The 26,399-nt window shown below is 40.5% G+C and overlaps 1 protein-coding gene across 5 annotated transcripts in view; it reads right to left on the reverse strand.

Moving 5' to 3' along the window:
• nectin1b (nectin cell adhesion molecule 1b) overlaps window positions 1–26,399 on the reverse strand; it is a 214,408-nt gene that overhangs the window by 125,667 nt on the left and 62,342 nt on the right. For all 5 annotated transcript variants that reach the window (XM_086035131.1, XM_086035132.1, XM_086035130.1 and 2 more), the window contains 3 exons: window positions 7,417–7,788; window positions 2,430–2,729; window positions 653–770 (listed from right to left, as the gene is read on the reverse strand). In XM_086035131.1, coding sequence (XP_085891257.1) covers window positions 653–770; window positions 2,430–2,729; window positions 7,417–7,788 — 790 coding nt within the window. The remainder of the gene's footprint in view (window positions 1–652; window positions 771–2,429; window positions 2,730–7,416; window positions 7,789–26,399) is intronic.

Here is a 26,399-nt window from a genome sequence, read left to right on the forward strand (position 1 = left end):
AACAAAAAGAAGGGTGTGAATAAAATTGGGTAAAAACAAAAATAACAGCAATGAGTTGAGTTGAACAAAATGCTGAATTGAAAACGAACAAGTCGGTTAAGAAATCTAGAATAATGTGTTGAATTTGTAAAATGTTTTATTTCAATGGGAGGTATGTTTAGGGAGAATGTGGAAATTTGATTTGGGCTGGGCAAAATGGTGTGTTAATTAGAAACAAATGAAAAACATTGAGTTAAAAAAAAACAAGCAAATAAATGCGGGTTAAGTTACAAATTAAAATCCAAAGAAGCCCAAAAAAATAATTCAGGTAAAAGAAACAGAAAAACATTTGGTTGAAAATCAAAAACAACTAATGTGTAATGTGTAAAATGTGTAAAACAATTGCGCAAAACATAAAAAGATGTACTTTTAAAAAAAAAAGTGTAATAATAATGAGGTAAAAAAATGACAAAAACAGAAAATTAAAAGAACAATAATTTGATTTTAGAAATGTGGGTAAAAAATAAATTGTAAAAATAAATTGAATGAATAAAATCGGGTCAAACCAACAACAGAATTTGGGTTGAACAAAAAAAAGTAGAAAGCAAGCATTTTTTAAAAGGCATTTTTTCAAAAGCACACATGCTTTATGTGAAGCGTGGGCAACACTCACAGTTTCCACTGGTAGATGGTGACTGGCGGGTTGGCATCTGCCCGGCAGGTCAGCTGCACGTTCTGGCGGTTCAGGTACCAGTTAGCGTCAAAGCCCTCAATCTTCACCTCAGGTTCGTCTGTGGAAGGAGAACACGAGGGGGCGGCTGGGTCACAAAAACACGTTTCTGCGGGAACCTCCAATTAAAAAGAATTTCAGGAATTTGCTTCCACTCAAAACAGACGTGTTGCATTCTGTCCTCGCTAGTTGGCTTCATACCAAAGTTCATACGACAGTCTCCGCTCATCAGAGCCGCATATCAATTTGTCAACAACCCCTGATTCATCGTGTGTATCTACGTGTTTGTGATATATGAAATGTTTACTGAGAACAGCAAAAATTGGAGATGTTCGATGTTTTTTTTGTTTTGTTTGTTTGTTGGTCAACATTGTAAAATCATTGCTGCTTAACTACAAAACATTAGTTTGCTTTGCACAAGCCCTTCTTTTGCTCATCTTGATAAAATCCCAACACAATTTCCATGCATTATGCCGCAAAAATCAAACCAAATAATCTATTCCTCCAAAAGTCCACCAAAATCTAAAACGCTGATACTGCCCCCCAAAAATCTGAATGATCCCTCAACATTTTGAGAAACCCCAACAAAATCTCCAATTTTCAAATTTCGACCCTTGTGAGGATAAGCGGTTTGGATAATGGATGGATGGATGCATCTTTAATTATTTCAAAGCACAGTTTTGTACTGAGTGAAAAGAGGTTAATTTAGATAAAACCTACAAACGCTAAAAGGCCTACCTAATATATTGCAGCATTTATTGAGTTAGGTCAAAAAGTAGCGGTAACTGTATACACCAAGGCAGAGGCGCAAAAAAAAAAAAAAGGTTCAGATTATGAGGCTAGTGGCTCAGGATGTTTGTTTAGTAGGAAGGTCGAGGATATCATATTCAGTGCCTCATTTGTGTCTCCGTTTACTTTTACGAGTTTATAGTAAATGGAAGCCGATGGGTTCTCCAGTTTGCATCAGTTAAAAATTGAACTTAATTAAATTGATTTTGGTAAAGTTATAAAATTGTATGTTAAAATTGGGGATAGACCGATTATCGTACGGGCCGATTATCTGCGCCGATTTGGTATCGACTTTTTTTTTCTTTAAATCTGATGACCGATAATAAATCAATTGAAAACTGTGTTATCATCCAGGGACTCGAGGATTTAAAATTTCAATTGACTCAATTATCAGCCTCCCTAACTACTAATAATCAGTATCGGCCCTGAATAGAAAACGCATCTGTCTATCTCTAGTTAAAATGCTCATAAAATAAACAATTCCTTCGGTATTTACAGGTGCACATTGTAGTTACTTTTAGTTTGCATTAGAAATATGAACCCCTGCATTAAAACTAAAAACTAAACTAAAAGGCCCCGATCAATTAAGTGGCCGGCTGATTTAACCAGCCGGTATTGCCGCTTTTGTTCAGTTATATAAATACTAAAGTACAAAGTATTGTAAAACAGTTAAGTGTTTTGCCTGGGACTGATCTTTATTGGTGTAAGCATTAGGGACCAAAAAAGAAATAACTTTATTCATATTTTTTTTAATTGTTCGATAAATTGGTTATGAGAATTTTGATCTGCCAAATATCAGAATCGGCATCTACATCAAAAAAATCCATACAAGTTGGGCCTTATTTAAAACCATGGTTGTTGCTCCGATACGGATCAATTGTGCTGATAGCCAACGTATCTCCAAGGACTACAAAAGCAAGTGGATGCTTACACTGCACATTGAGCACCACGCTGTCGGTGAACCTCTCGTTGCGGTACGTGACAATGCACGTCAGCTTCTGCTTGTGCGTCTCCCGGCCGGGCACGATCACGTAGTTGCTGCGCACCGTCACCGTCCCGTTCTGGTTGCGGGTCTCCTGGAAGGTGGCCTCGCCCTTCAGCCTGGTGTCCCACCGGATGACGCTGGGCGGCTTGCCGTTGGCCGACACGCACGTGGCCACCGTCATCTTGCGTCGCTGAGAGCGGGCCACGATGGTGGGTGTGGTCAAGGTCATGCGAGTCAGGGGGCGAGCTGCAGAAGAAGAGATTTGTAACATTATACATTAGATATAATGCTAGAATGTAAGTAAACTTTTTTTTTTTTTACAACCTCTATGTATTGGTAAACGTATATGGAATGTGAAACATTTTCCATATTTTTTTTAATAGACCCCTGTACAATACCGGGGCCAGTTTTTTTTTGTGTGCAAAAAATAACATTATTCTCTGGAAATTACGGTAATTGTTCAGCCCTAATTCTGGCTCGAATCAAGTTATGTGACTACAGTCCCCCACCTCTGGTAATTTCAGTTCATAAAACAAAAGACTTTGTACATGAAGTGCATTACCTCCCAGGGGGGCATGCTAAGTAAGCAAAACAGCACTAATCAGGCAAAGTTGTGCTACTTCCTCAAAGCTCAAAAACAGGTCTCGCAGATGGAGGCCCAACACGCACACTCATCTTATTCGAATCCTTTGTGAGGTGCCAATTAGCAATCTCCTCTTAGTGCATCAAAAAGCAGTCTTGATCTTAAGTGAATGCAAAGGGGGAAGGCGCTTGCAGATCCGCAAGAGCTCACCATGCTCAAGCGAAGAGTGCAGAGGGTTCTTGGATTTAAAACGAGCATCTAAGGTTGGTTTGGGAACTTAAGTAAACATTTATTTCAAAGGGAAAATCAACCCTTAGAGATTGGATCTGATGAGATCTCTCATCAAAGATCCCTACTTCTTGTGTCCTAACCCGCAATACTCCCCCTTCCAAAACCTGATGATTCAAACCTAAGTGACATAGCCTTAAGTAGTCTTAAGGAGGAAATCAACCCAAACACGTTCTGTTCAAGCTCGGCATTCTGACTAATACAGTATTGCGTTTGTGGAACATGAGTTAAGCAGCAAAATCCACCCCTTTTTAGCCATCTCAGGGGGCGGCCATTTTGTCACTTCTGTTAGGGCTCAGGTAACGACCAATCACGGCTCATCTTCAGAAAACAGGTCAGGTGCTGAGTGTACATTAATGAGAAATAAAATGAACTTTTTTGATTTTGGCAAATGGCTGCAATGATACAGAAAGTGAAACATTTCAAGGGGTCTGAATACTTTCCGTATGCACTGTACTGACATGTTTGTGGATGTAAGAAGAGACATACGTCATAGTATTTCTCTAAATTGGTGCTTGAAGCTTTGGAAGACTGACAATGTGTATGGTGATGTGTGCGTTGATTACTTTGGGAAAGTCCTAGAATAACGCAATTTTTCAAAACTGGAAAATATGGAAGTACATGCAAAAAGAATATTATGTCAGGTTAATTTAGGGGGTACGTGGTTTATGCAATCCAGAGTAGCTCTTCTGATTCCATTGGGAATCTGTCCTAAAAACAAACAAACTGTTTTGCGGCTTGTTAAAATTACATATCTAAATTTTTTTGTCTTCCAAAAACGGCAAACAAAATCTACATATTTTTTGTATCCCAAAAAATTTACACGAGCTACACATGTTGTATCTCATTTAATTCCACCAAATTCTCAACATTTTTAGCAGCCCAAAATATCAAATTTTTTATTGCTGAAATAAAAAAATAAAAAATAATAATAATAATAATAATAGAAGAAGAAGAAGAATCATCTCAACAGAAAACTTTTTTTTTTTCATCCAGAGAAGAACATTTGTTTTTGGGGAAAAAAAGGTAGCTAACACTAGCTAGCTAGCCCACTACCTATCTTTTTCAAAACAGGAAAGAACATGGATAGATGGATAAATGGATGGATGGATGGACTGTATTTTTTATCGATCGATCGATCGATAGATAGATAGATAGATAGATAGAAAGATAGTCAGGACAGGGTTGCACCAATTGGATGTTACAAGGCTGTATGTTTTAAAAAGATATAAAGTGGTACCCCTACTTACGAAATTAATTGGTTCTGGAAGAAATTTCTTAACTAGAACATTTTGTAAGTAGGGACGTGTTTTCCTTGTAAATGCCCTAATTCGTTCCAAGCCCCCCAAAATTCAGACATAAAGGTTTTATAAAGCATAAAAATGCATCAAAACATGTAACAAAGACATGTTACAATTAGATTATTGCACAATAAATGAGAGTTGTGCATAATGTAAAAAACAAAGAATAGAGTAAAGAATAAAAATGATGGTTGTTTACCTTTTAATATCTGTCCCCCGCTTTTTGCCCTCTTTGGTTCACTCTCAGAAGTGTTTTTTGCCTGACGTTTTGTAAAGAACTGATTTAATAACGTGGCGACTGTCGATACATTACGGTCATACTCTTTGGCGAGATCAACCAAACGCATCCCTTTTTCATACTTTTCTATTATCGCTTGCTTTGTTTGTACGGACAAAAACAAAAGATTTTTTTTCTTTTCCTCGTTTCTACTTCACATAAAACTATCGGAACACCTCATGCCCCGTGGGGCGAATGACGAGACATTGCTATCACATATGTATGTATCTACCTGTCTATCTACACACATAGACACATACGGTACAGGTCCCTCTTAGCCAATGGGATGCCAGGAAGATGCTAGGTAATAGCCAATGGCAGAGCAGCTAGGAGTATGTTGCATTTAGGAAACTCTGGAGCTGCGAGTAGCAGCCCATACTGTATTTTTTTTTACCTTTCGTATCCTCAAATATCTTTCGTAACAAGAGGCAATATTTTCCTGTTGAGGCGTTTCGTAACGTGAAAATTTCGCATGAAGATACGTTCGTAAGTAGAAGTACCACTGTAGTCATTTGAATGTGCAGACGGGAACTCGGTGGTAGTTGGGCAATGCCCAGCTCCGGCTACAGGTATGTGCTGTCGTTTCTAGCCGTTTCCTGTTTAAAAAGAAAAAAAAACGGTGGTTGTGAAGCATTCAAATGGGGTGCGTCACCCCAATAATCACACTTGACCCGTGGAGGAGTCATTGGCAGGAAGTGTGGCGGCTGACACCGAGGTTGCGCTAACACAAACTGTGAAAAGTCTCTTTATACAAAAGGATTCAGAGCGGAGGAAAAATGTGGCTCGCTGGAGGCCTTCAAAGGCGGTTTGGCCACACATGAGCGCCGAGTCCATAACGCGGCGATCATTCTTTAAACGCTTCAGTAAATTGGAAGATGTACCTTTGACCGCGCTTTATCTGACTCTGACAGAAAAACATCAAAGCAAAATAGAAGACTAATTCCACAGACAAACCATTGACAGTTTTACTGCTATTAAAAGAATCTTTCAGCAGCCCATCATTACCTGACAACTAAAAAATACGTGTATGGCAGAAGCACATTGCTAGTGTTGAGGCTAGTGGTAAACATTCTCAAAATGGTAAATTGAAGTTGTTCCCTTTTTGAAAAAATAAACATAATTAGAAACACTAACTCTGTATTAAAACACTAAATTGAAACCATAACACTGGTGGTTTGAAAACCTAATTTGTGCATACTCTAGCTTCCTCCCACTTTCAAAAACATATACATTAGCCTTATTGAATTGTCCATTTGTGGGAATGTGAATACAGTAGCTGTTTGTCCATACGTACCCTGGGGACCGGTCATAATGCGGACCAAAGCGAATGTTAACCGATCATCCAGGATGTCACGTTTAACTTGCTCGCTAAAGTACTGGGCGTGTGTGTGTGTGCGTGCGTGCGTGCGTTTATATTTGTTGGTTCCACTCTGCGACTGTTTTCTGAGTGTGCGTGTGTTTAAGCTTTTGTTCAGCGTGCTTGCACGGTCGCCAAATTTTCCTCGTAATCCATATGGCTCGTGGTGCAACAGAATTGCTCTTCACAGTGACCGTTTTGGCACATCTAACAATGTTATTCCCACCGACGTCAGTCTTGTCAACCCCAAACCATTTACGGAACTACGGATGACGTGGACTCGCGCTTTGCTCTGAATCCCCGCTCGACACTACTCCATGAAATAAGGAGGAAACAGCTCCGCTGCAGTGCGGACAGAGTCACGTGACCGGGTCCTGCCCGCTGATTCTGCGAATGATTATCACTTCCTCCTCCTCTGCCGTCAATGCACACTGATTTTTCAGCATTTCCTCATACTTTGCGGCCGTCGGCTGACTCGGTTTTCGAGGCAGTATAAATACTCGATAATGTAAAATTACACATCGTGAAAGCAAGATTTACGATGATATCGATAACGATATATATCGCCCACCTCTACTACCAACCCACTCTAAAAATGAATTAAAACTAACTGAATTAAAGAATAAAAGTCAAAATTAAATAAAAACGAACAATAATGGAAAATCTATTATAACCTATTATATAACACTATTGTGATCGTACAGCCGTGGGCAGCTTGTTATTGTGCGCCTTAATGGACAGCCGCCGTTTTGGTTGAGTGGAAAATGTCACCGCTTTGGGACTCTCTGCGATGGTATGTTTGGAGCAGCTGCGACATGAACAGTGTCATCAATATGGAGCTGAGCATGTCCCAAAAGAGATGTAAGAGATGTGGAAAGGAATGAGGATCGGTGCTTAAAAGTAAAGTGAAGCAAGAAAGATGACTAAAAGGGACTTGAGAATTGAACCATTCTTTCTGGATATTTTAAACTTCGCTAGGAGCAAACGTGATTGACGTCATGCATGCTGTGACAGCAACATCTATGGTAATGGCACACTCAAAAATAAAGTTGAATTGAGACTTTAGGGCTAAAATCACATTATGCCAGCCTGTCTACCTGCTGTATGTCCCAGTGGGACGTTCTTACCGAAGACGGTGAGGTTGACCATGTTTTCACGGTTGCCCGCCGGAAAGGTGGTGTACTCGCAGATGTACGCCGCCTCGTCGTACAGCTGCAGGTTGGAGAAGACGATGGTGGTGTCCTCCAGCGAGGGCGTGCGGTGGCGCACGGCCGCCTGCTTGAAGCTGACGCGCTCCTTGAAAGGCGGCAGCACGGAGACGCCCAGCGCCGGGTTGGCGATGGCCACGTTCTGCTTGGTGCCATTGAGAAGCTTCTGCCAAGTCACCTGTGAGATCTTCACCGGCGGGTTGCTGTTGATGAAAATGCAGCGCAGCTCCACCTGGGAGCCCACAAAGCCCGACTTGCTCGAGTCCATCTGGACCATCTGGGAGCGGGCACCTATGGCGGGAAAGACGGACATTCATCAGAAACCGTGGTCAAGGTCTTTGTCTTTGTTAAAGCTGTGGCTGTTGTGAAATGCGCTATACTGTATAAATAAAATTGTATTGTATTGTCTTTCGACAGTTCTGTGATGACAAGAAACGCGGCGCGAAAGAAAATAAATGGATGAATTTTAAAATTATACTTCAAACATTGCCCGTCCAAAACAGTAAATGATGGTTTGATGATGATAAAAGCATGACCTGTCCCTCGGATTTCCATTTAGCACTCAAAGACAAAAAAATGGACTCAGATTTACAAAACTAACCCAGGAATTGAAGCATCACTCAAAAGCCTTACCTTGCTAGGGCTAAAACTCAACTTTGAAGCTCTTATTTTAACCTAACTCAGGCTTGAAACCTCTACGCCAGGCTAGAAACCCTAACATAAAACCGTAACCCAGAGTTAAAACCCTAATTTAAAACCATTAACCATACTTGACAACCTAATTTGAAACATAACCCAGTCTTGAAACCCTTTTTGATACATTAACCCCAGTTAGAAACCCTGACTGGGCTGCCGCCCCTGATGAGAAGGGAGGTTCCCAGCGAGAAGCAATGCATGGCTAATGAATGCGTGAGCAAGTGAGGACGATCAGCCCGCGCCGGAGCCGTCTCCTCGGTGTGTCAAACCCAGCCCCGCCCCCTCCCCCCACCACCAGCCCCCCAAAGGCATCCTCTTCGTGTTGCGCCAAGGCTGTTGCGGTTTTCATTACCTTTTACTCTCTCACGCAAAAGTGCCTGCAGCCCCTATTCGGGATGTGGAAGCTCTTAATAAATACAATGGGAACATGCGCATATAGAAAAATTAAGAGCGTGTGTCTACGCTGTTGAAGGGATTTTGTTGTAAATTGAAAAAACTGACAAACAAGCAAATGATAATTACGTATTTCTTACTAATTTCTTACTAATTTCGTAATTTCTTCCTCAACTGCAGATGGGAGAAATCCCTGAGGGACTGGCCTTTATTTGTATGCAATTTTGGGAAAACATTAGACCGCATTGGTTGGGTATTATAATTTTTGTTCATAGTGTGAAACCTTAGCTCCAACTTGATTCCCTAATTTCAAAGTAAAATCCTGATTTTAAACCCAAGCCCTTGTTTACAACCCTAACAAGCAAAAAACCCAATTCTTGCCGGAAACCCTTTTTGAATTCCTAATCCTGAATTAATACCCTAACCATTGCTTGAAACCCTACCCCAGCCTTGAAACCTTAACCCTGGCATTTAAACCAACTTTGAAACCCTATGCCTTGCTTGAAACGCTGACCCTGCTTTGATACCCTAACTTGAAACCAAAATCCTGACTACACACCCTAACCCTTGTTTGAAATTATAACCTCTGGCTTTAACCCACTTAAACAAAAACAACAATGACAAAGGAATTGTTATAGTACTTAAAACATTCACTTGAACCCATGATTTCAAGCCCTAAATTGAAAACTTAATTTTAAATACTAACCTTCTTATGATCCTAACCCATGCTTGAAACCAGTCTTAAAACCCAAACATCAGATCCTAACCCAGGTTTAAAGCCCAGACTTAAAACCCTAACTCTGATTTGAAACCCTAACCCAGGTTTAAAACCCAAACTTGAAACTCTAACTGAGGCTTGAAATCAAGACTTGAAACCTTAACCCAAGTTTATAACCCAGACTTGAAACCCTAACCTGTATCTAAAATCCAGACTTGCGAGCTGATGATGTCCCATTTCCTGCCCCCCCCCGTGACTCCTGCGAGGCCTCGGATTTACAAGCGGCTGTAATCAGCCACAAGGTGCGGATGGCCCAGTTGCACGAGCTGCGAGGGGAAAGTACTGAGTTAACGATTCATAAAGCCCCCAATGAATCATGTCGTAAAAGCTGAGGCTAAATGTGCTGTGGTACTTAGCAAATGGGGCACACATGCACCCAAGATGGAAACCCTAACCCAGGCTTGAAACTGTCATTTCAAGCCCTAACCCAGACTTGAGATCCTTAATTTAAATGCTAAATTAGTCTTGAAACCCTAATTTGAAACTTCAACCAAGGCTTGAAACCCTAATTTAAAATCTAAACCCAGTCTTGGAACTGTATTTTCAAGACCTTAACCCAGACATTAAACCTTAATCCAGCCTTGAAACCCTAATGTAAACCCCGACCTAGGCTTGAATCCATAATTTCAAACCCTGATTCAGGCTTGGACCCCTAGCCAAGATTTAAAACCCTACTTCAACACAGAACGCAGGCTTGAAACCCTAATTTGAAATCCTAATTTCAAACCCCAACCTAGTCTTGAATCCATAATTTCAAACCCTGATTCAAGCTTGGACCCCTTGATGGTTGGGGTTGAGGCATAATGTTTTCACAGTGAGATATTGATGTTGTGGTAGAGTAATACCTGATGTGTCATGACGCACTCACAAGCATCAAGCTGGTGGCAAACTTTGCTGTCAAAACCATCTAAGCTGTAGTAAATAAGCAGGATTGCATTCTATCTCCGACACTATTACGACGAGCGCGTTGCCATTCTCAGGCGGAACGGCATGAAAAAAGACCAATTCCATGCATTGTTATGGCTTTCGCTCAAGCTACGCCACCGCCGAAGAGACTTAAGTGACAACCTTTACAAGTTAGCGAGCGCAACATCATCTTTCATTTCCCCCCGCACCATGTCTGCGGAGATTTGGACCCGCGCCGCCCACCAGATGACAGATTGATTCGCTAACGCGCTTTGACAGCGAGGACTAGCAACCTTGTCATGTGTACCTTGAGGAACACCTGTGTCCTTGCGCACCTCTGCTCTGCTTTATCACCGCTCGCATTAGCCGCCCAACGCTGCCGGCCATAAGATATTTCATGAGACGGCAAACGCAATTTACCGCGTGACAGCGCCAGGTTAAGTTGAATCTCAAGCTCCTTTCACAATGCCCACTGACTTTTTCTCAGTTTTTCTCTTCTTTGTGAAAGTACAGTATGTCTGTGTAGATTCTCAGTCATCCAGGCCATGGCGATCTGGCAATCTGCAAAGGTTGAATGGGGGCAACCAAATTCTTCTTGGTTGTTAAAGACGTTTCACCTTTAATTCAAAGGCTTTTTCGGAGCTAAATTTTAGGGTTCAAAATTTTAGGCATGAAAAACATGAATTTGGGTGGTGGGTGCTCCACATTAAAAACCACAAAGCCTTTTTTATTCTTTTAGATATTAAATCAGTCACCAATATTTAAGCATTAGATGTGTTTAATCAATACATTACACATAATGAACTTCATAACGAAAGGTTTTCATTCTCTGAGTTAGCAGACATGTAAATCGTCAAAGGAGGTTTTGTTGAGTTTTGTGTCCTTACTGCGCCAGCAGTTACAACTTACAACTTACACGTATTGTACTAGAACAATTGGAGCGGAGCAGCTGTGGCTCAATTGTTAGAGCGGACCGTCCAGTGACGGAAGGGTTGTTGGCACGAATCCCGGCTCCAAATGTCTGCTGTAAATCTAAACTGCCTCCAGCTTGGCAGTGTAAATGAGAACCTGTTCTCAATTTCCTTACCTGGCTAAACAAAGAAAACTTAAAAAAGAGGCAGTCAGAGCTGTTGTTATCTCTTGCAGGCAAGCTCACTCCCCCGTGCAAGAGAAGCACGGCAACTGCTTCAAACAGCTTTTTTTATTCTGTGATTCTGGGCTTTTTTTTCCCCCCATCCAACCTGCATGTTGATACCAGGGCCGTATCCTGATATACTGCTGCTCCTTTCAATACACTTTTTAGAAACGTCAAAGTGGCCTGTTCATAGCAAACTAAAGAATCAGGGCAAACAATTTAAGGGTGAAACTTCAACAACCAAGAATACTGTGGTTGCCTCCATTCAACAGTTGCAAATTCTGGATAAAAGATAAGGACAAAGAATGGAATAAATCAAAACGCAAATGTCTGGGGTTCCAAGGTAGTATCAGGGGCAGGAAGAAAGCTATGTGAAAGTCAATGGCAGAAAGCGGGGACCAGGGTGTTTAAGTTTAACACTAGAAACACCAATGTTGACCAAACTTGTTTAGACTTGGCAGGGAAAATATCCCAAGATGCATTTTGTGCTGCTATCATGGATATCCGTCAGAGCAGTGGAGAAGTTCTCAAGAACACAACTGTTCCAATTTAAGAGACTAGCATTCTCAAAAAGTACGTTTGAGTACGTTCTTAGGAAGACCATACGTAATCTGAGTTCTTGATATTGAGAAACGACTACTTGTTGGGGTTGAAGTCAAACCAAAAACCTTCCGGCTACCGAGGTAGCATCGGAGGGACGGTTATGTAAAAGGAGTAGCAGAAAGTTCCAGAATAGGGTGTACAATTTAACCCCAGACACTCACTAGCCTAGCTGGGTTCTGTGTGAAAGATCCCAGCTGCACTACTGTGTTGTCTCTTCTATTTACCAGAAACTCTGTGCAAAAGAGGCCTTTTTGGGTTGTGTTCTTTAAAAACACAAACGCTGCCAGACCCACAAATACTGGCAGGAGATTTTCTGGTGTGAAACGCTGCAGCCCCTCCCATCATTTTTGCCGCCCTTTCTCTCTTTTTTAACAGACTGAAGCAAATAAACAGGCACTCGCGCAAATGGAAACCAGAGGGCTACGCGTAATTACGCAGCCACAGAGCCCAAATCCCTGCTGTCAGAGGGCCAAGTGCGCCTGCAGGGACTTGAAAACTGGAAGAGTCCTTGCCTGACACGGTGTAGCTGTAATTATAGCGTTACATTGCAAGGTAGACATGAGTCCTGAGCGAAAGATGACGATTGACGGAGATTTATTGGCACGCTGTTGGTTTAAGGCTGGACGACAGAACAGAGGTGGAGAGGAAAGGATAGGAGCAATGAGAAAAAGGGTATGAAACACTTTCAGGTGAGCCCATTTGGATCGAGAAAGGGGGGAGATGAGGCGCGTCATTAAAACAAATGCACAGCCGTCTGGCCCACCACTGATAGCGACGCTCCCTCGGCCTTGAGTTCAAGCATTCAGGACCAGTCGGATCCAGCAAGCGTGGGCTTTGTGTTGTCTGGCAAAACTCAGCCTTCTGTCAAAACCGCCTTTCTGCGTTCTGATAGGTGTCGTCACTTTTATGACAAACATGGGGGAACGGGCTCGACTCGTTTCTATCATTTAGCCGTGGGATGTTTGCTTTTTCATCTCTGCTGCAGGGACAGAACGTTCGGCCAATCGTGTCATTCTTTTCACAGGCCTTGTGTCGGCAGAATAATACTGTGGTGGTACCTTCAAGTGCAACCACACACCAAACTGTCTGTCGCCATCATAAAATCTGTTTTAACTGTACAGGCAATGTGTTTTAAATGTACAGGCAAAGTCACATGTTACATTCTTAACCCTCTAAATTCGTCCTACCATTCATGATTCACACACACACACACACACACACACACACACACATGCACACGCACGAGCACACGCAAACGAACGCACACACACAAATGTGTGTGTTTTTGTGCTCTTCCTGTAACACCCTAAGATGGCACCAAAGCCCTGGCTAATAGGACAGTAGCAGTGTCAAGGCCTCCAGGAAGTACAGGTATATTGAAGACACTAACATCTTTGTATGGAAGAGCTAAGATTAGCTTGGGTTAAATTTTTTGCAATGAAGTCATTTATTTTTAAGGATGCATTTCAAATGATTTACAGTTTGAACTATTAATATACTGTAGGCAATTCTACACTTTAAAAAATGTCACACGTCTTATTCTTTATCATTATTACGAGGCTAGGGCTAGTACAAGAAGCTAACAGAACAGCCTACATCTTCAGCTAATGCCGATCACCAAAAGAGGGATTCAAAAACGTAACAGTAGTTACAGACAAATAAAAAACTACTCAATAATCATAATGCGTGCTATCAAGCTCGTGAAAAGCTAACTCCACTCAGTGCTACTGTACAAAACTACTCTGACACTGCTGTGCCACTTTTGGGGCATTCAAAGTATCACTAACCTGCTATTCCTACACAACACTTTACGTTGAAAACACGGACAACAGTCCCCCCCTTAAAGCCTGTCTTTTTTTTCCACTTAAAACAAGCGCTCCCTGGCAGATACGCACCGCCCAGCTGGCAGGCTCCCAGCCAGCTTTTCAAAAGACAATTATTGGCTCGTTTGCCGCAGCGCTCATCCCAGAAGAAAGTCATTTGTGCCAGAGTCGAGGCATAATTCACGGGCCTCGACGTGAGCAAGGCCAAGACGAAGTAGGAGCCGATCCATATTTCAGAGGATACGCTCATTAATGTCGTCTATTTAAAGCAATGCCAGGGAGCTTTGGCGGACAAATGGCATGCTCGGAAACGCTAGCGAGACGTCGCCGTTTTTTGAAGGGTGACGCGGACTTTACGCTGCGTTTAAAGCAGTGATGACAACACCTCCAGATGGGCGCAGCTGGTGAACTTTAGCGTAAACGTTTTGGTTAGTGGGACACGGAAGGATCAAACGCGATGCGACCCACTCGGGATAATGAGGGTTTAATGCGGTCGCAGTTCCCACGGCGACCATGCCCACCAGGCTATCCTCATTGGCTCACGGCCACACATGCGACCATTTAGGGAGGCAGGAGAAATATTCTGGGCCACGTGATAAATTGTCTAGGAAAGAAAATTTTAAACTCCAGCTTTCATGGCAAACTCTTATAAAGATCGTCATATTAGATATCATGCAAATGGTTTGTCAAAATATTAATCTTGGAATTCCCCTGAAATGGCTTCTTCAAACCAAACTTCCTGTTGAATTTCAGGCATGGGGAAAGTTTACTTTCTATATTTTTGTTTGCCAAGAAAAAAAAAATCCACTCGACAGTTATGGTGCTTTGACTCTGTACTGACCAGGGTTATAGGCTTAATAGTTTTGGAATTTTCATTAGAATTATTTCTTATTTCGTTCTGAGTTTTGTTTTGTCTGATTTATTTATTTTTTAAAATTAGTTTTCAGAGCAGGTTTCATAGTTTTTATTAGTTTTAGTTTTTTTAAATGCTTTGTTTTAGTTTAGTTTGTATTAGTTTTAATATTTGTTTTTTAAGACATATATATTGCGTGCAAGATTTCAAACAAAACATCACACTAACATATTTTAAGTGCAGTTGCAGCGTTCGCCACTATGGAGGCGCTATATCAGGCCTGGCCAACCTGCATCTCGCAAGCCGCATGCGGGTTTTTGCCCGGTTTCATGTGGCTCTTAAAACCCTTTTCACTGTGAACTTGCACTGTTGTCAACCCCACATGTGTATGTGGTGAGGGGAGACACCATAGAATGGGGGTCTCTGGGATGGTGGCGCTCCCTGTGGCCGTGGACTATCATTCCTCTTTAGAGTGGATGAGCTCCGCTTGCGTACTCTTTCCTCGTATGGTTTCTCTGTGCCTTGCCATGTTTTACTTAGCATAGTTAATCAGGTTGTGTGTATGTGTGTGTGAGTGCAGGTGTGCTTGTGGATATGTGTCTGTGTATGTTGGGAGGGAAGAAGGGAGGGAGCGGGTCTTCTTTTTATGTTGTACTGTATTTTGGATATCTTTATTGCACAGCACTTTGGGTTGATTTTTGATTTCTAAATTGCCCCCAGGTGTGATTGTGAGTATGTGTGTCTCTGTGTGCCCTGCGATTGGCTGGCAACCAATTCAGGGTGTCCCCCGCCTACTGCCCGAAGACAGCTGGGATAGACATATATATATACATATATATATATATATATATATATATATATATACATATATATATATATATATATATATATATATACATATATATATATATATATATATATACATATATATATATATATATATATATATATATATATATATATATATATACACATATATATATATATATATATAAATATTATATATAAATATATATAAATATAAATATTATATATAAATATATAAATATATATATATATATATATATATATATATATATATATATATACATATATATATATATATATATCCTACGGTGATCATTTTGGCCATGTAATTAACAGAAATAGGAGAACTATTCTGTGGTTTATGAAGTGCAATGCAATTTCTCATTGAGACAAAATAGCAATTCACCATTTGACATTTAATACCACAAATCAGACTTATCTTTGTTTTTGTCCAACAACGTTCCAAATGGCAATTTGCTTTCCCACAGATTTATTCTGAATCCTCCTGCCCCGCTTGTTTATCCCCACTGCCAATTAGTGTGCTGCTGCTTTGTCAGTATTTCTCTGTAACTGTGACACTTGTCGAGGGACAGCACCATTTTTTTAATGCGACATTTCATTATTTGTGGCAAAAACGAATACACAGCCCTATGAGGTTTTGATGCATAAATTAGACGTTCAGCAAATGTGCTTTGAGGGCAGGGCATTTAAACTATGATTAATTAATAGCAAAACATGATTTTGTTGTGGCAGAAAGTGCATGGGAGTCTCTTTTTGTATCGAAGAAAATTAGACTGACAGTTCTTATGACAAACAAAAGCTTTGTGAAAACAAAAGAAAGCAAACATGTCTGCGTAGAAATAAGCAGTGCAGACGAATAAGTTCACAAGGCAGCAAAGTTACTGATGAACAGACGATTCAGAACATCAACCAAACTCATTTGACATTGCCTTAATCCCCACATATTCTCAGTAAAATTCACAAATGAAGATATATTTTACATAAGTCACTTTCCTGTCCACAATTTGTGACGAATTCAAACTCTTTCCACTTCAAAATGTTCAGATCATCAACATGAGCCCATCAAATGTTCAGTACAATGCGGGCCGTTTCAGGAATGCACATTAATAGATGCGTGGCGACGTAAGCATGACAGCAACAACCCATTTCGACCAGTTGGAAATAAGTCCAGCCACCTGCTTCCCATTTCCAGTGTGCAACCTACCGAGAACAATGTAGCGTCTGCTGCAGCGCTGTGAATGTTAATGATTATCGACAGTATTTACGGCCTTGGGCCAACGTCGCGGACTGACTTCTATATGCGGCAAATGACTGTGTTTCCAGTGACGGCGTCATGGTGGTGGACTACGATCCCATCTACGTAGAGACGTTTGAGACCCCTTCTTTTCAGAACGAAACCAGTACGAACTTTCACTCTTTGAGTACTCACCGATACCGAGGTACCAGTACCTGTGGTACTGTACTTTTGATGTCTAAAATGTCATTTAACACACTGACAAAAAATTGGGTCAAACTGCCGTAGTATAGCGGCAACTACTGGTGAGGAGGATTTGAAAAGGCTTTAGGTCAGACCCTGCTTGATTCAAGCATTTTTGAGGGGTATTATAACTTGATTATTGAGTTGTGGTGCAATTATGATTGAAACTGTTAATATCAGGATTTAATAAAAAATAAAGGAAGGTTTTTTTTTTGCAATGTTGCATTGTCCGGCCTCTGCGATTCTCACTTACTCTAGCCGCACACATGGATACCATGGCAACTACACTTTTCTGAGCACACAAACACAAACAAAAAACGCCCAGAGCAGCTTTAAAGCATTCCAAATGTCAAGGGGATGCATCAGTGGGGCGGCTCTTCATCGCAGTTCAGCAGGATAATGATTCACCCTTGCGACGCAATGCTGGAAATACAGCAACTGTATTCTGGCAATTTGGCTTTTTTCGACAGTAAATATGCACATCCTCATTCCCACATAGGCCATTCTGGACCTACATTACAGATTTTTATGATTTTGATTTTACACATTTCTGAACCGATTTGAAACATTCAAACTTCATACTGTTTATCTTCTTAAGGACATCCACTTAACGTTCCTTTAAATGACCAAAATTGCCACATTTTCAGTAAAATTGAGATATTGTATGTTTACCTCCTCCTTCAACATTTAAAGACTGATCCAAACATTCCAACTTCACAGTCATATGAACTGTTTTTCACTTTACAATAAATCCTACATTCTCAGAATTCCACAACTTTCCCCCCAAAATCCCCTAATTTACATATTTACCTATTCCTTCTACATTTCTTAACCAATTTGAATCATTCCAGTTTCTAATTTTTCAACTCATTCAGGAAGGATATTTGCTTTTAACTACCACGTTACCATTTTGCTACTTGTTAGCATACTTATTGTTAGCATCGTATAGCCTTAGAGCAATTTTCATTAGAAATAGTACATAAATAAAGGCTCAATTGCACATTTTCGCAGTTCTATATTTTGAAATTGCCACATGCTCACATTTCCTACATTTCATTTGATTGCATGGCAGCTCTTCAGCATACAAACGTAATTTTGACACAAATTGCACTCTGGAACTGTAATTAATGCTTTCATGTTCACAGTCTACACAGCACATACTGTAATCTGGGCTTTTTCTCATCTTTGACCAGAGCAACGACAAATACAAAGAGGCTTTTGGCTGGCTGAGTGAGCGTAAACACGCCCCACACCAACCCCCACCTCCTGTCTCTCTTCTCCCCTGCAGCTTAACTAAACAAGGCCACAACCGGTTTCGGTGCGACGACACAAAATAAACACTGATGACGCGAGTTCACCAAATGGTGAGATGACATCACCCGTTGATACCCGATACTGAGTGCCCGTCTGCAAACGAGAGTGTACTTGGAAGGGGTGGGGGTGGGGGTGGGGGGGGAGTCAGTCTTGTATATGGGGGTCTGTCCACCTGGTGCACAAGTTACCATAGGCTCTCCAACTGTTCTCTCCTGGACACGAAACTGATCCAAAAGCAGCTGGGAAAGGTGGCCAACGCATTAGGCTATTGACATCGTACTGCTCGGCAGACCAAGGAGAGAGGCTACTGTTGCTGAGTTTTAAAAATATTATGATCTATTATTACTATAGTTATTCAAAAAAGAATACAATATAATATATATATTGGGATAATCCACTCATCGACTGCAGGTAACAGTTTTGATCATATAACCCGCATCAATCCAATTGCTGGAGCTGTTGTGATAAGAGCAATAAAACTAAATGAGATATAAAATAAAATAAAAGTAACACATTGAGTTTGGAGTTTGGACACTTAATCACTCATAAAATAATAAAATACAATCCTGCCCAAGTTAATAATACAGGGTTTCAATGTACGTATTGATTTGAAATAATGAGTGTGTGCAGATTGACTGGTACCATTTATGGTACATTAGCCACTGTGTCACACTGATCAATGCAACGGCCTCAATATGAAATAGAATAATATGTATATAATTCAAATAAAATACAATGTATTCAATAAAATTATATTTTAGAGGGCCTAAACATACATAAAATTACACATAATAATGCCCAAAATAGTAATAAACTAATCCTCCTATTTGATAACAACCAAGCACCATAGGAATATATTGAAACAAATATATTTTACTATATATTGGCCGAAGAAAGGATGCAGAGGTGGCCTTCATATACACAAACACAGTAAATCCATACACCCCCCGCAAGGTGATCGTTTCTAATACTCAAACATCCATTTTTTTTTCTATTTCTTCCGTTTTTTCCTCGACAAAGGCCAGCTTAATGTCTCCAAGAAGGGAGCAAGGCTAAGGGTAAATATGTACACATGCTGAAGACAACGCTTTTTGCCCGCTAGCTTTATTGAAGTGAGAAAAGTGCGCCTAGCCTACAATCAATATTTGATAAGAGAAGAGCTTCTACTGTCGCCGAAAGAATTGTGTGTATCATGCATTTTTAAAGATGTCTGAGATGAAACAAACAACAAGAAAAACATATCGGTCATCAAAGTGCATGGCTAATGTGCGGTTGGGATCTACAGGGGACACGCTCTTCCTCAGCTCAAAAAACTCCTCCTCTTCCTAATAGCTGGATGTACCGTCTGCTATCAATTAGATGATGGCGCATCACGTCTGGATTAGCGACGCCACGACCTGCACGCGTCGCTTTTGCGCACGTCGGGAGGAATTAAAGGCAAATCAACGCGATTATGAATATGGCCCCCGTGGGTCACGTCGTTTAGGTACGGATTAGCGCCCAGCGTTTAGCCTTAGCTGATCCACTTAAGATGCGTTAGACTTATTTTAGCGCGGAACATGTTTTTCTCATTATCGAAATCAGGATATCACACAGTGAGAATGTGCTTATTTCCGAATTGGCACTCTTTGAACTAGTACACAGGTAGCAGTAGTCCAAATCAGTTCATGCTGTACTGTATTCTTATTTGTTAGCATTGGGCCAAAATGTCTGTCAAATTTGGTCAATTTCAATTTTTTTTTTCAACATATCAATAGTATTGGTCAGTCTCCATATAGGTATGTTATTTTTTCAAATCATAGCAAATTGTAAACAGATATGGCTTTATGTGTCAATAAATGTAATTTTGACGCCGATTTAAAAAAATGTTAGCTTTTTTCAATCGGGTTTTTGAGATATTTTCATTTTTTGTTTTTGAGTTTGACCTTTAACGCTTGTGCAATGCAGATTTTACCACGTGTTGTAATTTTTAGCTTTAGTTTCAGAAAAAAAAATCCACCTGTTGCTGAACCCAACCCTTTATTCATAACTATTACAACTGGTAAATATATTACTAGGGATGTTCAATACCATTTTTTCAGACCGATACCAGTACAATTATTCAGTCTTTGAGCACTCACCGATGTGTCAAACTGCCACAGTATAGCACCAATTACTGCAGAGGAGAACTTACTCGTCAGATTTTTCTTGTATATCTGATCCCTCAAACTAAGGACCGTACGGGCTTGATACATGCGTCTGGTTTTTTTTCAAATTATTGACCGATATTACTGTTTTTTTTTTGTTTTTTTTACTATAGTCTCGTACAGGACAGTACGGGAGTTTTGCTGTCCGAGTGGGATGGGATGGGAGTGAAAATCCACTCCCATGTCACCCTCTTTCTGGTACCAAAATTCTGTGAGTAATTGAAAGTTACCCACAAATGTATAAATGCCTATAGATGCCACAAGATGACGGCAAGCACTTTGTTTTTACTAGATTTACAGTAGATATAGCCTTAACGATGTGAGGGTCCTTCGTCACTTCAATACAGTTGCTTCACATCACGATGCCACAAGATGGCACCTAAATAATATATTTATATTAGACATAGCTTTAGCCAGAGCACAAGAGAATAACAGAGGATAATGATGTTCCTCCACAAATTCAACCAAAAGGCAAATGCAAAACAGAGAATTTTCAGGGTTTCAATGTAACAATTTTTGCAAATTATTTTACGAACCCTCGACCCACAGCTTGCGAACCCCCAGGGTGAGGCCTGTCCAGTCGCTGTACTCACTTAATCTCTCCCTAACCTCATCTCACAAACCGCAGTGAGTTTGCAATGCGAACAAAAACCATGAGCGCAGCACTAGCACATGGTGGTGGTGGCGGCTAGCACGGGAACACACGAATGTTTTCAGCATAGTGGCTCAGCTGCCAAACTTGGCTGTTTTCATGTGTGTTTTAGATCGTAAATCCTGGCGGTTGTCGCCAGCTCTTTGAGGCTGGGGGCTGAAGCGTTTCCTAAACCACGACCGCAGCCTGGCTCGGCAAGGCCAGCGCGGCTCCATGTTCCACATACATATGAGCATTGGAATGCTCGCCGCGTCGCGCCGCCGCAGCAATCGCGCCACGCCGCATGTGCTCTCCAGCTGTGAGTCCTTCTGGGCCACTGGTGTCCTTCCCCAATGTACTCTTCTCACATGCAGTAAATCAAACCTCGCGTTGAAATAACATCGCTTTGTCACAGTGCATCTTACTAATAAAACCGTCGCATTTTTTGTGAAAGTCATATCATGAGTGGTTCTCAACCTGGGGTCACCAGACCGGTCTGCAAAATAATCCTTGACAAATGAAAATGTATCATTGCAAAAGTTCACAGCTATTTACATGCTAGTGAAACAAATATGGGCAACCAATTACTCCCTCCATAACTTAGCTTTGGGCAATTGAAAGCTCTGATACGATTGAAACGTATCATGACATAAGTCTGACACACCGTATGTGAATTGTGCGTGGGCCATTTTTTCAAGACTAAAAAGCAGGGTTTTTTGAGAAAATAGTTTTTTTTTCTCACTTGAAAATAGTCATGTATGGCATTTACACTTGGTAGTCGTGTTTTTTACGAATTTTTATCCTGGCAGAATACGTCAGACTATTTTTCAAAGGCAATTTAATACGTGAAACGACTACGCACTTTTGCTGACAACCTTGACATAATTGCAGTTCCTACTGATTTTTTTTTTTTTTTTTAACAAACCAGGCTGTAATGTGCTATTCCATCCGGCAAAATTGCTACTGTGGTTCTGACCTAATTTCATTTTATACTCAGTACTCAGTACTAATGTTTCAAGAAAACATATATTGCTAAGATCAGTTTAAATAAAAAAAAAAGATTACCTAAAGATTAAAACCAATTGGTCGTTCATTATTAAGTGAAAAGTGTGATTTTCTCTTCTATATTCAAAATTATTCTTTAACTAAGCAAATATATGTATACATATATATACATATATACATATACATATATATATATACTTTCATACATACATACATACATACATACATACACACATACATACATACATACATACATACATACATACATACACACACACACACATACATATACACACACACACATATATATATATATATATATATATATATATATATATATATATATATATATATATATATATATATATATATATATATAATTTTTTTTTATCTGAATACTCAATTATACAATAGAATTTTCAGAAGGATATTCAAATACCAAAATATTCCATAGCTGCAGCATTAAACCTTTTAAATCGAAAAAAAAGACTACTTTTTAATTCCTGTGGCATTTCGGGGTACGCATGGTAGTTCTGTTGAATCGACATTCAGATTATGAGGGTGATCTTGGAAAAATGTCTCTCCTGGACCCCAACGTTTTGCGAACCCCTGCCTCCAAAAATCAGCTTTCAAGGTGAAAGCGGGGAACCACAAAGCCACAGCCTGGCGGAGAGCGAGCGCAGCCTGAAAGGTGAGTGGCACTGCGGGTTCGAGTTACTCGCGTCTGCGCCGCTTAGGAGATGTCTGACAACGAGTCGCGACACGCAGCAACCTGGAGCGAGGAGTCGTGCATTAGATCCTAAGCGATGCGCGCTGCAAGAAAAACAAGGCATAAGAAAAGGATGGCAGCTGAGCTCAATCACGGTGCATCCGAGTCGTTAAGCGACTCTGAGGTGTCGAGGGTCTGCGCAGCGCCGCTGTGGGTGGGCTGCGGGCTGGTGGCACAGAGAAAGGCAGGAAATTAACTCATGGCTTCCCCCCCACTCCATCTGCTGTCAAAAAAATTGAGGAGTGGGATTTGCGTAGCGCCAGCAAAGAGAACTATAATTGCAAGCGGGGCAGCTCATACATGGAGGGGGCTAGCCCTCCTGTCATGTTGTGGGTCAAAGTGACCCATTTTAAATTGAGAAATAATAGTGGGAGACAGCCCCTTCTGATGGCCTTACTTTTGCTCTTTTGCTGTTTTATTTTAATCAGATATTCGTTATTATGTTTTAATTTGCAAACCAAATGCACTTCCTCATGTTTTATTGCTGATCAAACTGACCCATTGTAAAGCTTCAAAATCAAAGAGAAAATGTACAATTTACTGTTACACTTCTACTATTCTATTTTCTGCTTTTTATTTTTGAATTTGCAAACATTCCTGTTATGTAGCAGGTCAAATTCACCTGGTTTCAAGTTAAACATTGAGAAAAATCAAGAAAAATAAATGTTTTATATATATATATATATATATATATATATATATATATATATATATATATATATATATATATATATATATATATATATATATATATATATACACCAATTAGCATATATGCAGTCGCGCTTTAGGCAATGGATTGAAAACAAACGCGGCAGCACCAACATGCACATTGAAGAAACAACAGTACTTTCATTCATACATCCTTCATCCTATGCATACACTCTAAAAACAGTTGGGTCAAAAATAATGTATCAAAGAACTACTTGGGTCAGTTTGATCCAACTTTCTGCAAAACAACCCCATAAATTGGGTCGTTTTGTATAAAGGAACCCCCAAAAATTGAAAGTGAAAGAGTGGATCAGTCTCGGTTAGACTCAAATTGGGTTATTATTTTCACCCAACTGTTTTTAGAGTATAGTATTAGTGCCATACTGGTGAGCTGAGAAAGGAGTTGAGGCCGTAGTATGAATCCCACTTGAGTTCAGAAAGCTACTTTTTATTTATTTCATTTGCTTTTAAATACAGTATCTTCAAAATCTTTTGATTGTGAATGTGCTCAAATGTTATCAATGTTTGATATTTTAGTCATTTTAATAAGATAGCTTTGTGCTCTTTGCTTTGCAAATGTCTTCAGTTGATCTGGTGATTTTAGATGCGGGTCACTCTGGATCATAACTCCGGCGATGATTGCAGTATTCAATATTGTGTCATTCCCCGCACACTCACACTTTATTTCCCACCAATTGAACAAACGCAAAGCACAGAAAAGTGACAAGAGGGTTGAATTGAAAAGGTCCCAGGTAACAGTGCACTGAGCAGAGGTAATTGTGCACGTCTTGCATTGTAAATCGCAAGCGTTTGACGGGCCTCCCCTTTTGTGCGCTATCAGCGCCAATAAAAGGGGAACCCGGATTACCCAGCAAGACGTGGGCTAGTTAAAGGCCCTCGCCGACTGCGATGAGACGGGGAACGGACCTGAATGGGCGGCGACTCGCCAAGCGCTTTGATGAAACAAAGGCAAAAGCATCGCTGACACATCCTGATAGTGTTCTGCTATTGATCACGAGGCAGCCAAGTGAAGCGGGCGAGATCCAGCAACTCAATTAGGCCGTGTTGAAATCACTGTCACTCACCCTGGGAGAACCAACGATGCTAAAGTGCTGCATTTCTTCTTTTTTTTTTTGTAAGTTGAGATGGAACAGCCTAATTATAATTCTCAAAGCACATGAGAGGTTGGCTTTGTTGTCTCACCGAGGGAAGGTTTGTGGATCAAACCCGTGCTAGGCTCTGTGGCCTTTTGCTGTAGGACAGGATGTTCGAACGTCCTCCATCAGTCGGAAAATTAAGCTCACAAAGACTCCAAATCGGTGGCTAGAGAACGAATGTCCTCCGTACAGCTTGGTCATCCACCAAAAATGTTATTATTACGTCGTATCATTCAAAAAGTAAGCCAATTAAACAAACTATTATATATAATTATTATTTTTCCCCCAAATGAGGGTTTTACTGTAACCAGCTGGATATCGTCAATATGTGTAACTATTGAAGAAACTTAACAATGAATAATAAAGGTGTTTTCTTTTTAATAGTTCATTTTCTTGTCGGTGCATGCTATTTGTTGACGGTCCCTGGGAATATGTCTCAGCGGAGGCTGTTGAAAAAGCACAACCGCACCTTACCTGCTGAGACCACAAATTGTGTTCCTTAAATTCAAGTTGTAGCGCTTCGGCTACCTTACATAGATTGACGGTGCATTTTGGACTTATTGAACGGACAACTCTGAACGTGCCAATCTGGTGCTAACTCCACCGGACTTGAGAGTGGGGACCAGGAAGAAGCCAGTAGGATGCTAAAGGGCTACCAGGGTTATTATTGTCTGCGTTCTTCACTCTTTAAAATCATTTTTATTATAATTTTTTTTTTTTTTTGGGGGGGGGGGGGGGGGGCGAGGTTGGGTACCCACAATATTTATGGATATGGCCGGAGGGTCGAGGCCATAAGGGTACCCAGGTCAAGGGTGGAGGGTTGTGTATTATGGCCTTTTTATTGTTTACTATTATTATTATTAATTATTATTATTTATTGTTTGTAAAGTGCTTTGTTACAGCTCTAGCTGTTATGAAATGCGCTATATAAATAAAATTGTATAGTATTGTATTGTATACCATTATGACGTCTTTTCTTGAAAATAGGCAATTTTTTACCGCCTATAGAATTTAGGGTTCAATTTTTTCATTGTTGGATTAAGACGGTTGTAAAAAATGTAAACTCAAATGTGGCTACTGTATATGCGACGCAATGTTTATTTAAAGTGGATCGATCAATTGTTGCACCTCTACAATGAACATTACAACATGTTAATCGAGTTGTTTAGATTTTTTTTTTTGGGTCAGGTTGTGGGGGTTGCTGTGGCGGTGGCGGATAGGAGTGTGCCATCTAGCATCTGGATATTAAAGAGGGGTGCATGTCTTTGAAAAAAAAAAAAAAAAAGCAGGAGCTTTGATTTGGCAGATTATAACCTGATATAAATGCACACCTTTCTATTTTCTTCTTTCAGGTCACAAAAAAATCCCAACAGAAAGTGATGACGTAGCTTTCCACTGGAGCGCTTATCTTAATTCCCCATCATCCCCAGTAAATTGAAATGTCCGCTTGTGGATTATGACTCCCGGACAGCACGGCCGGCCCATGTTGGACCCTCGCTCGCTGGTGGAACTTAATCGAAGAGGTTTCAAGTGAACTCGAGCATCTTTTTCATGATCTATAATCCCTCACCAGGCAGCCGGGCACTGAAACGTTATTTTACTAGTATGTAGATAAGCAGGAAAGAAGATCTGACTCT

Source organism: Filicampus tigris, chromosome 7 (genome assembly GCF_054856515.1).
Source record: "Filicampus tigris isolate MCC_2025a chromosome 7, RoL_Ftig_1.0, whole genome shotgun sequence".
NCBI classification, from domain to species: Eukaryota; Metazoa; Chordata; class Actinopteri; order Syngnathiformes; family Syngnathidae; genus Filicampus; species Filicampus tigris.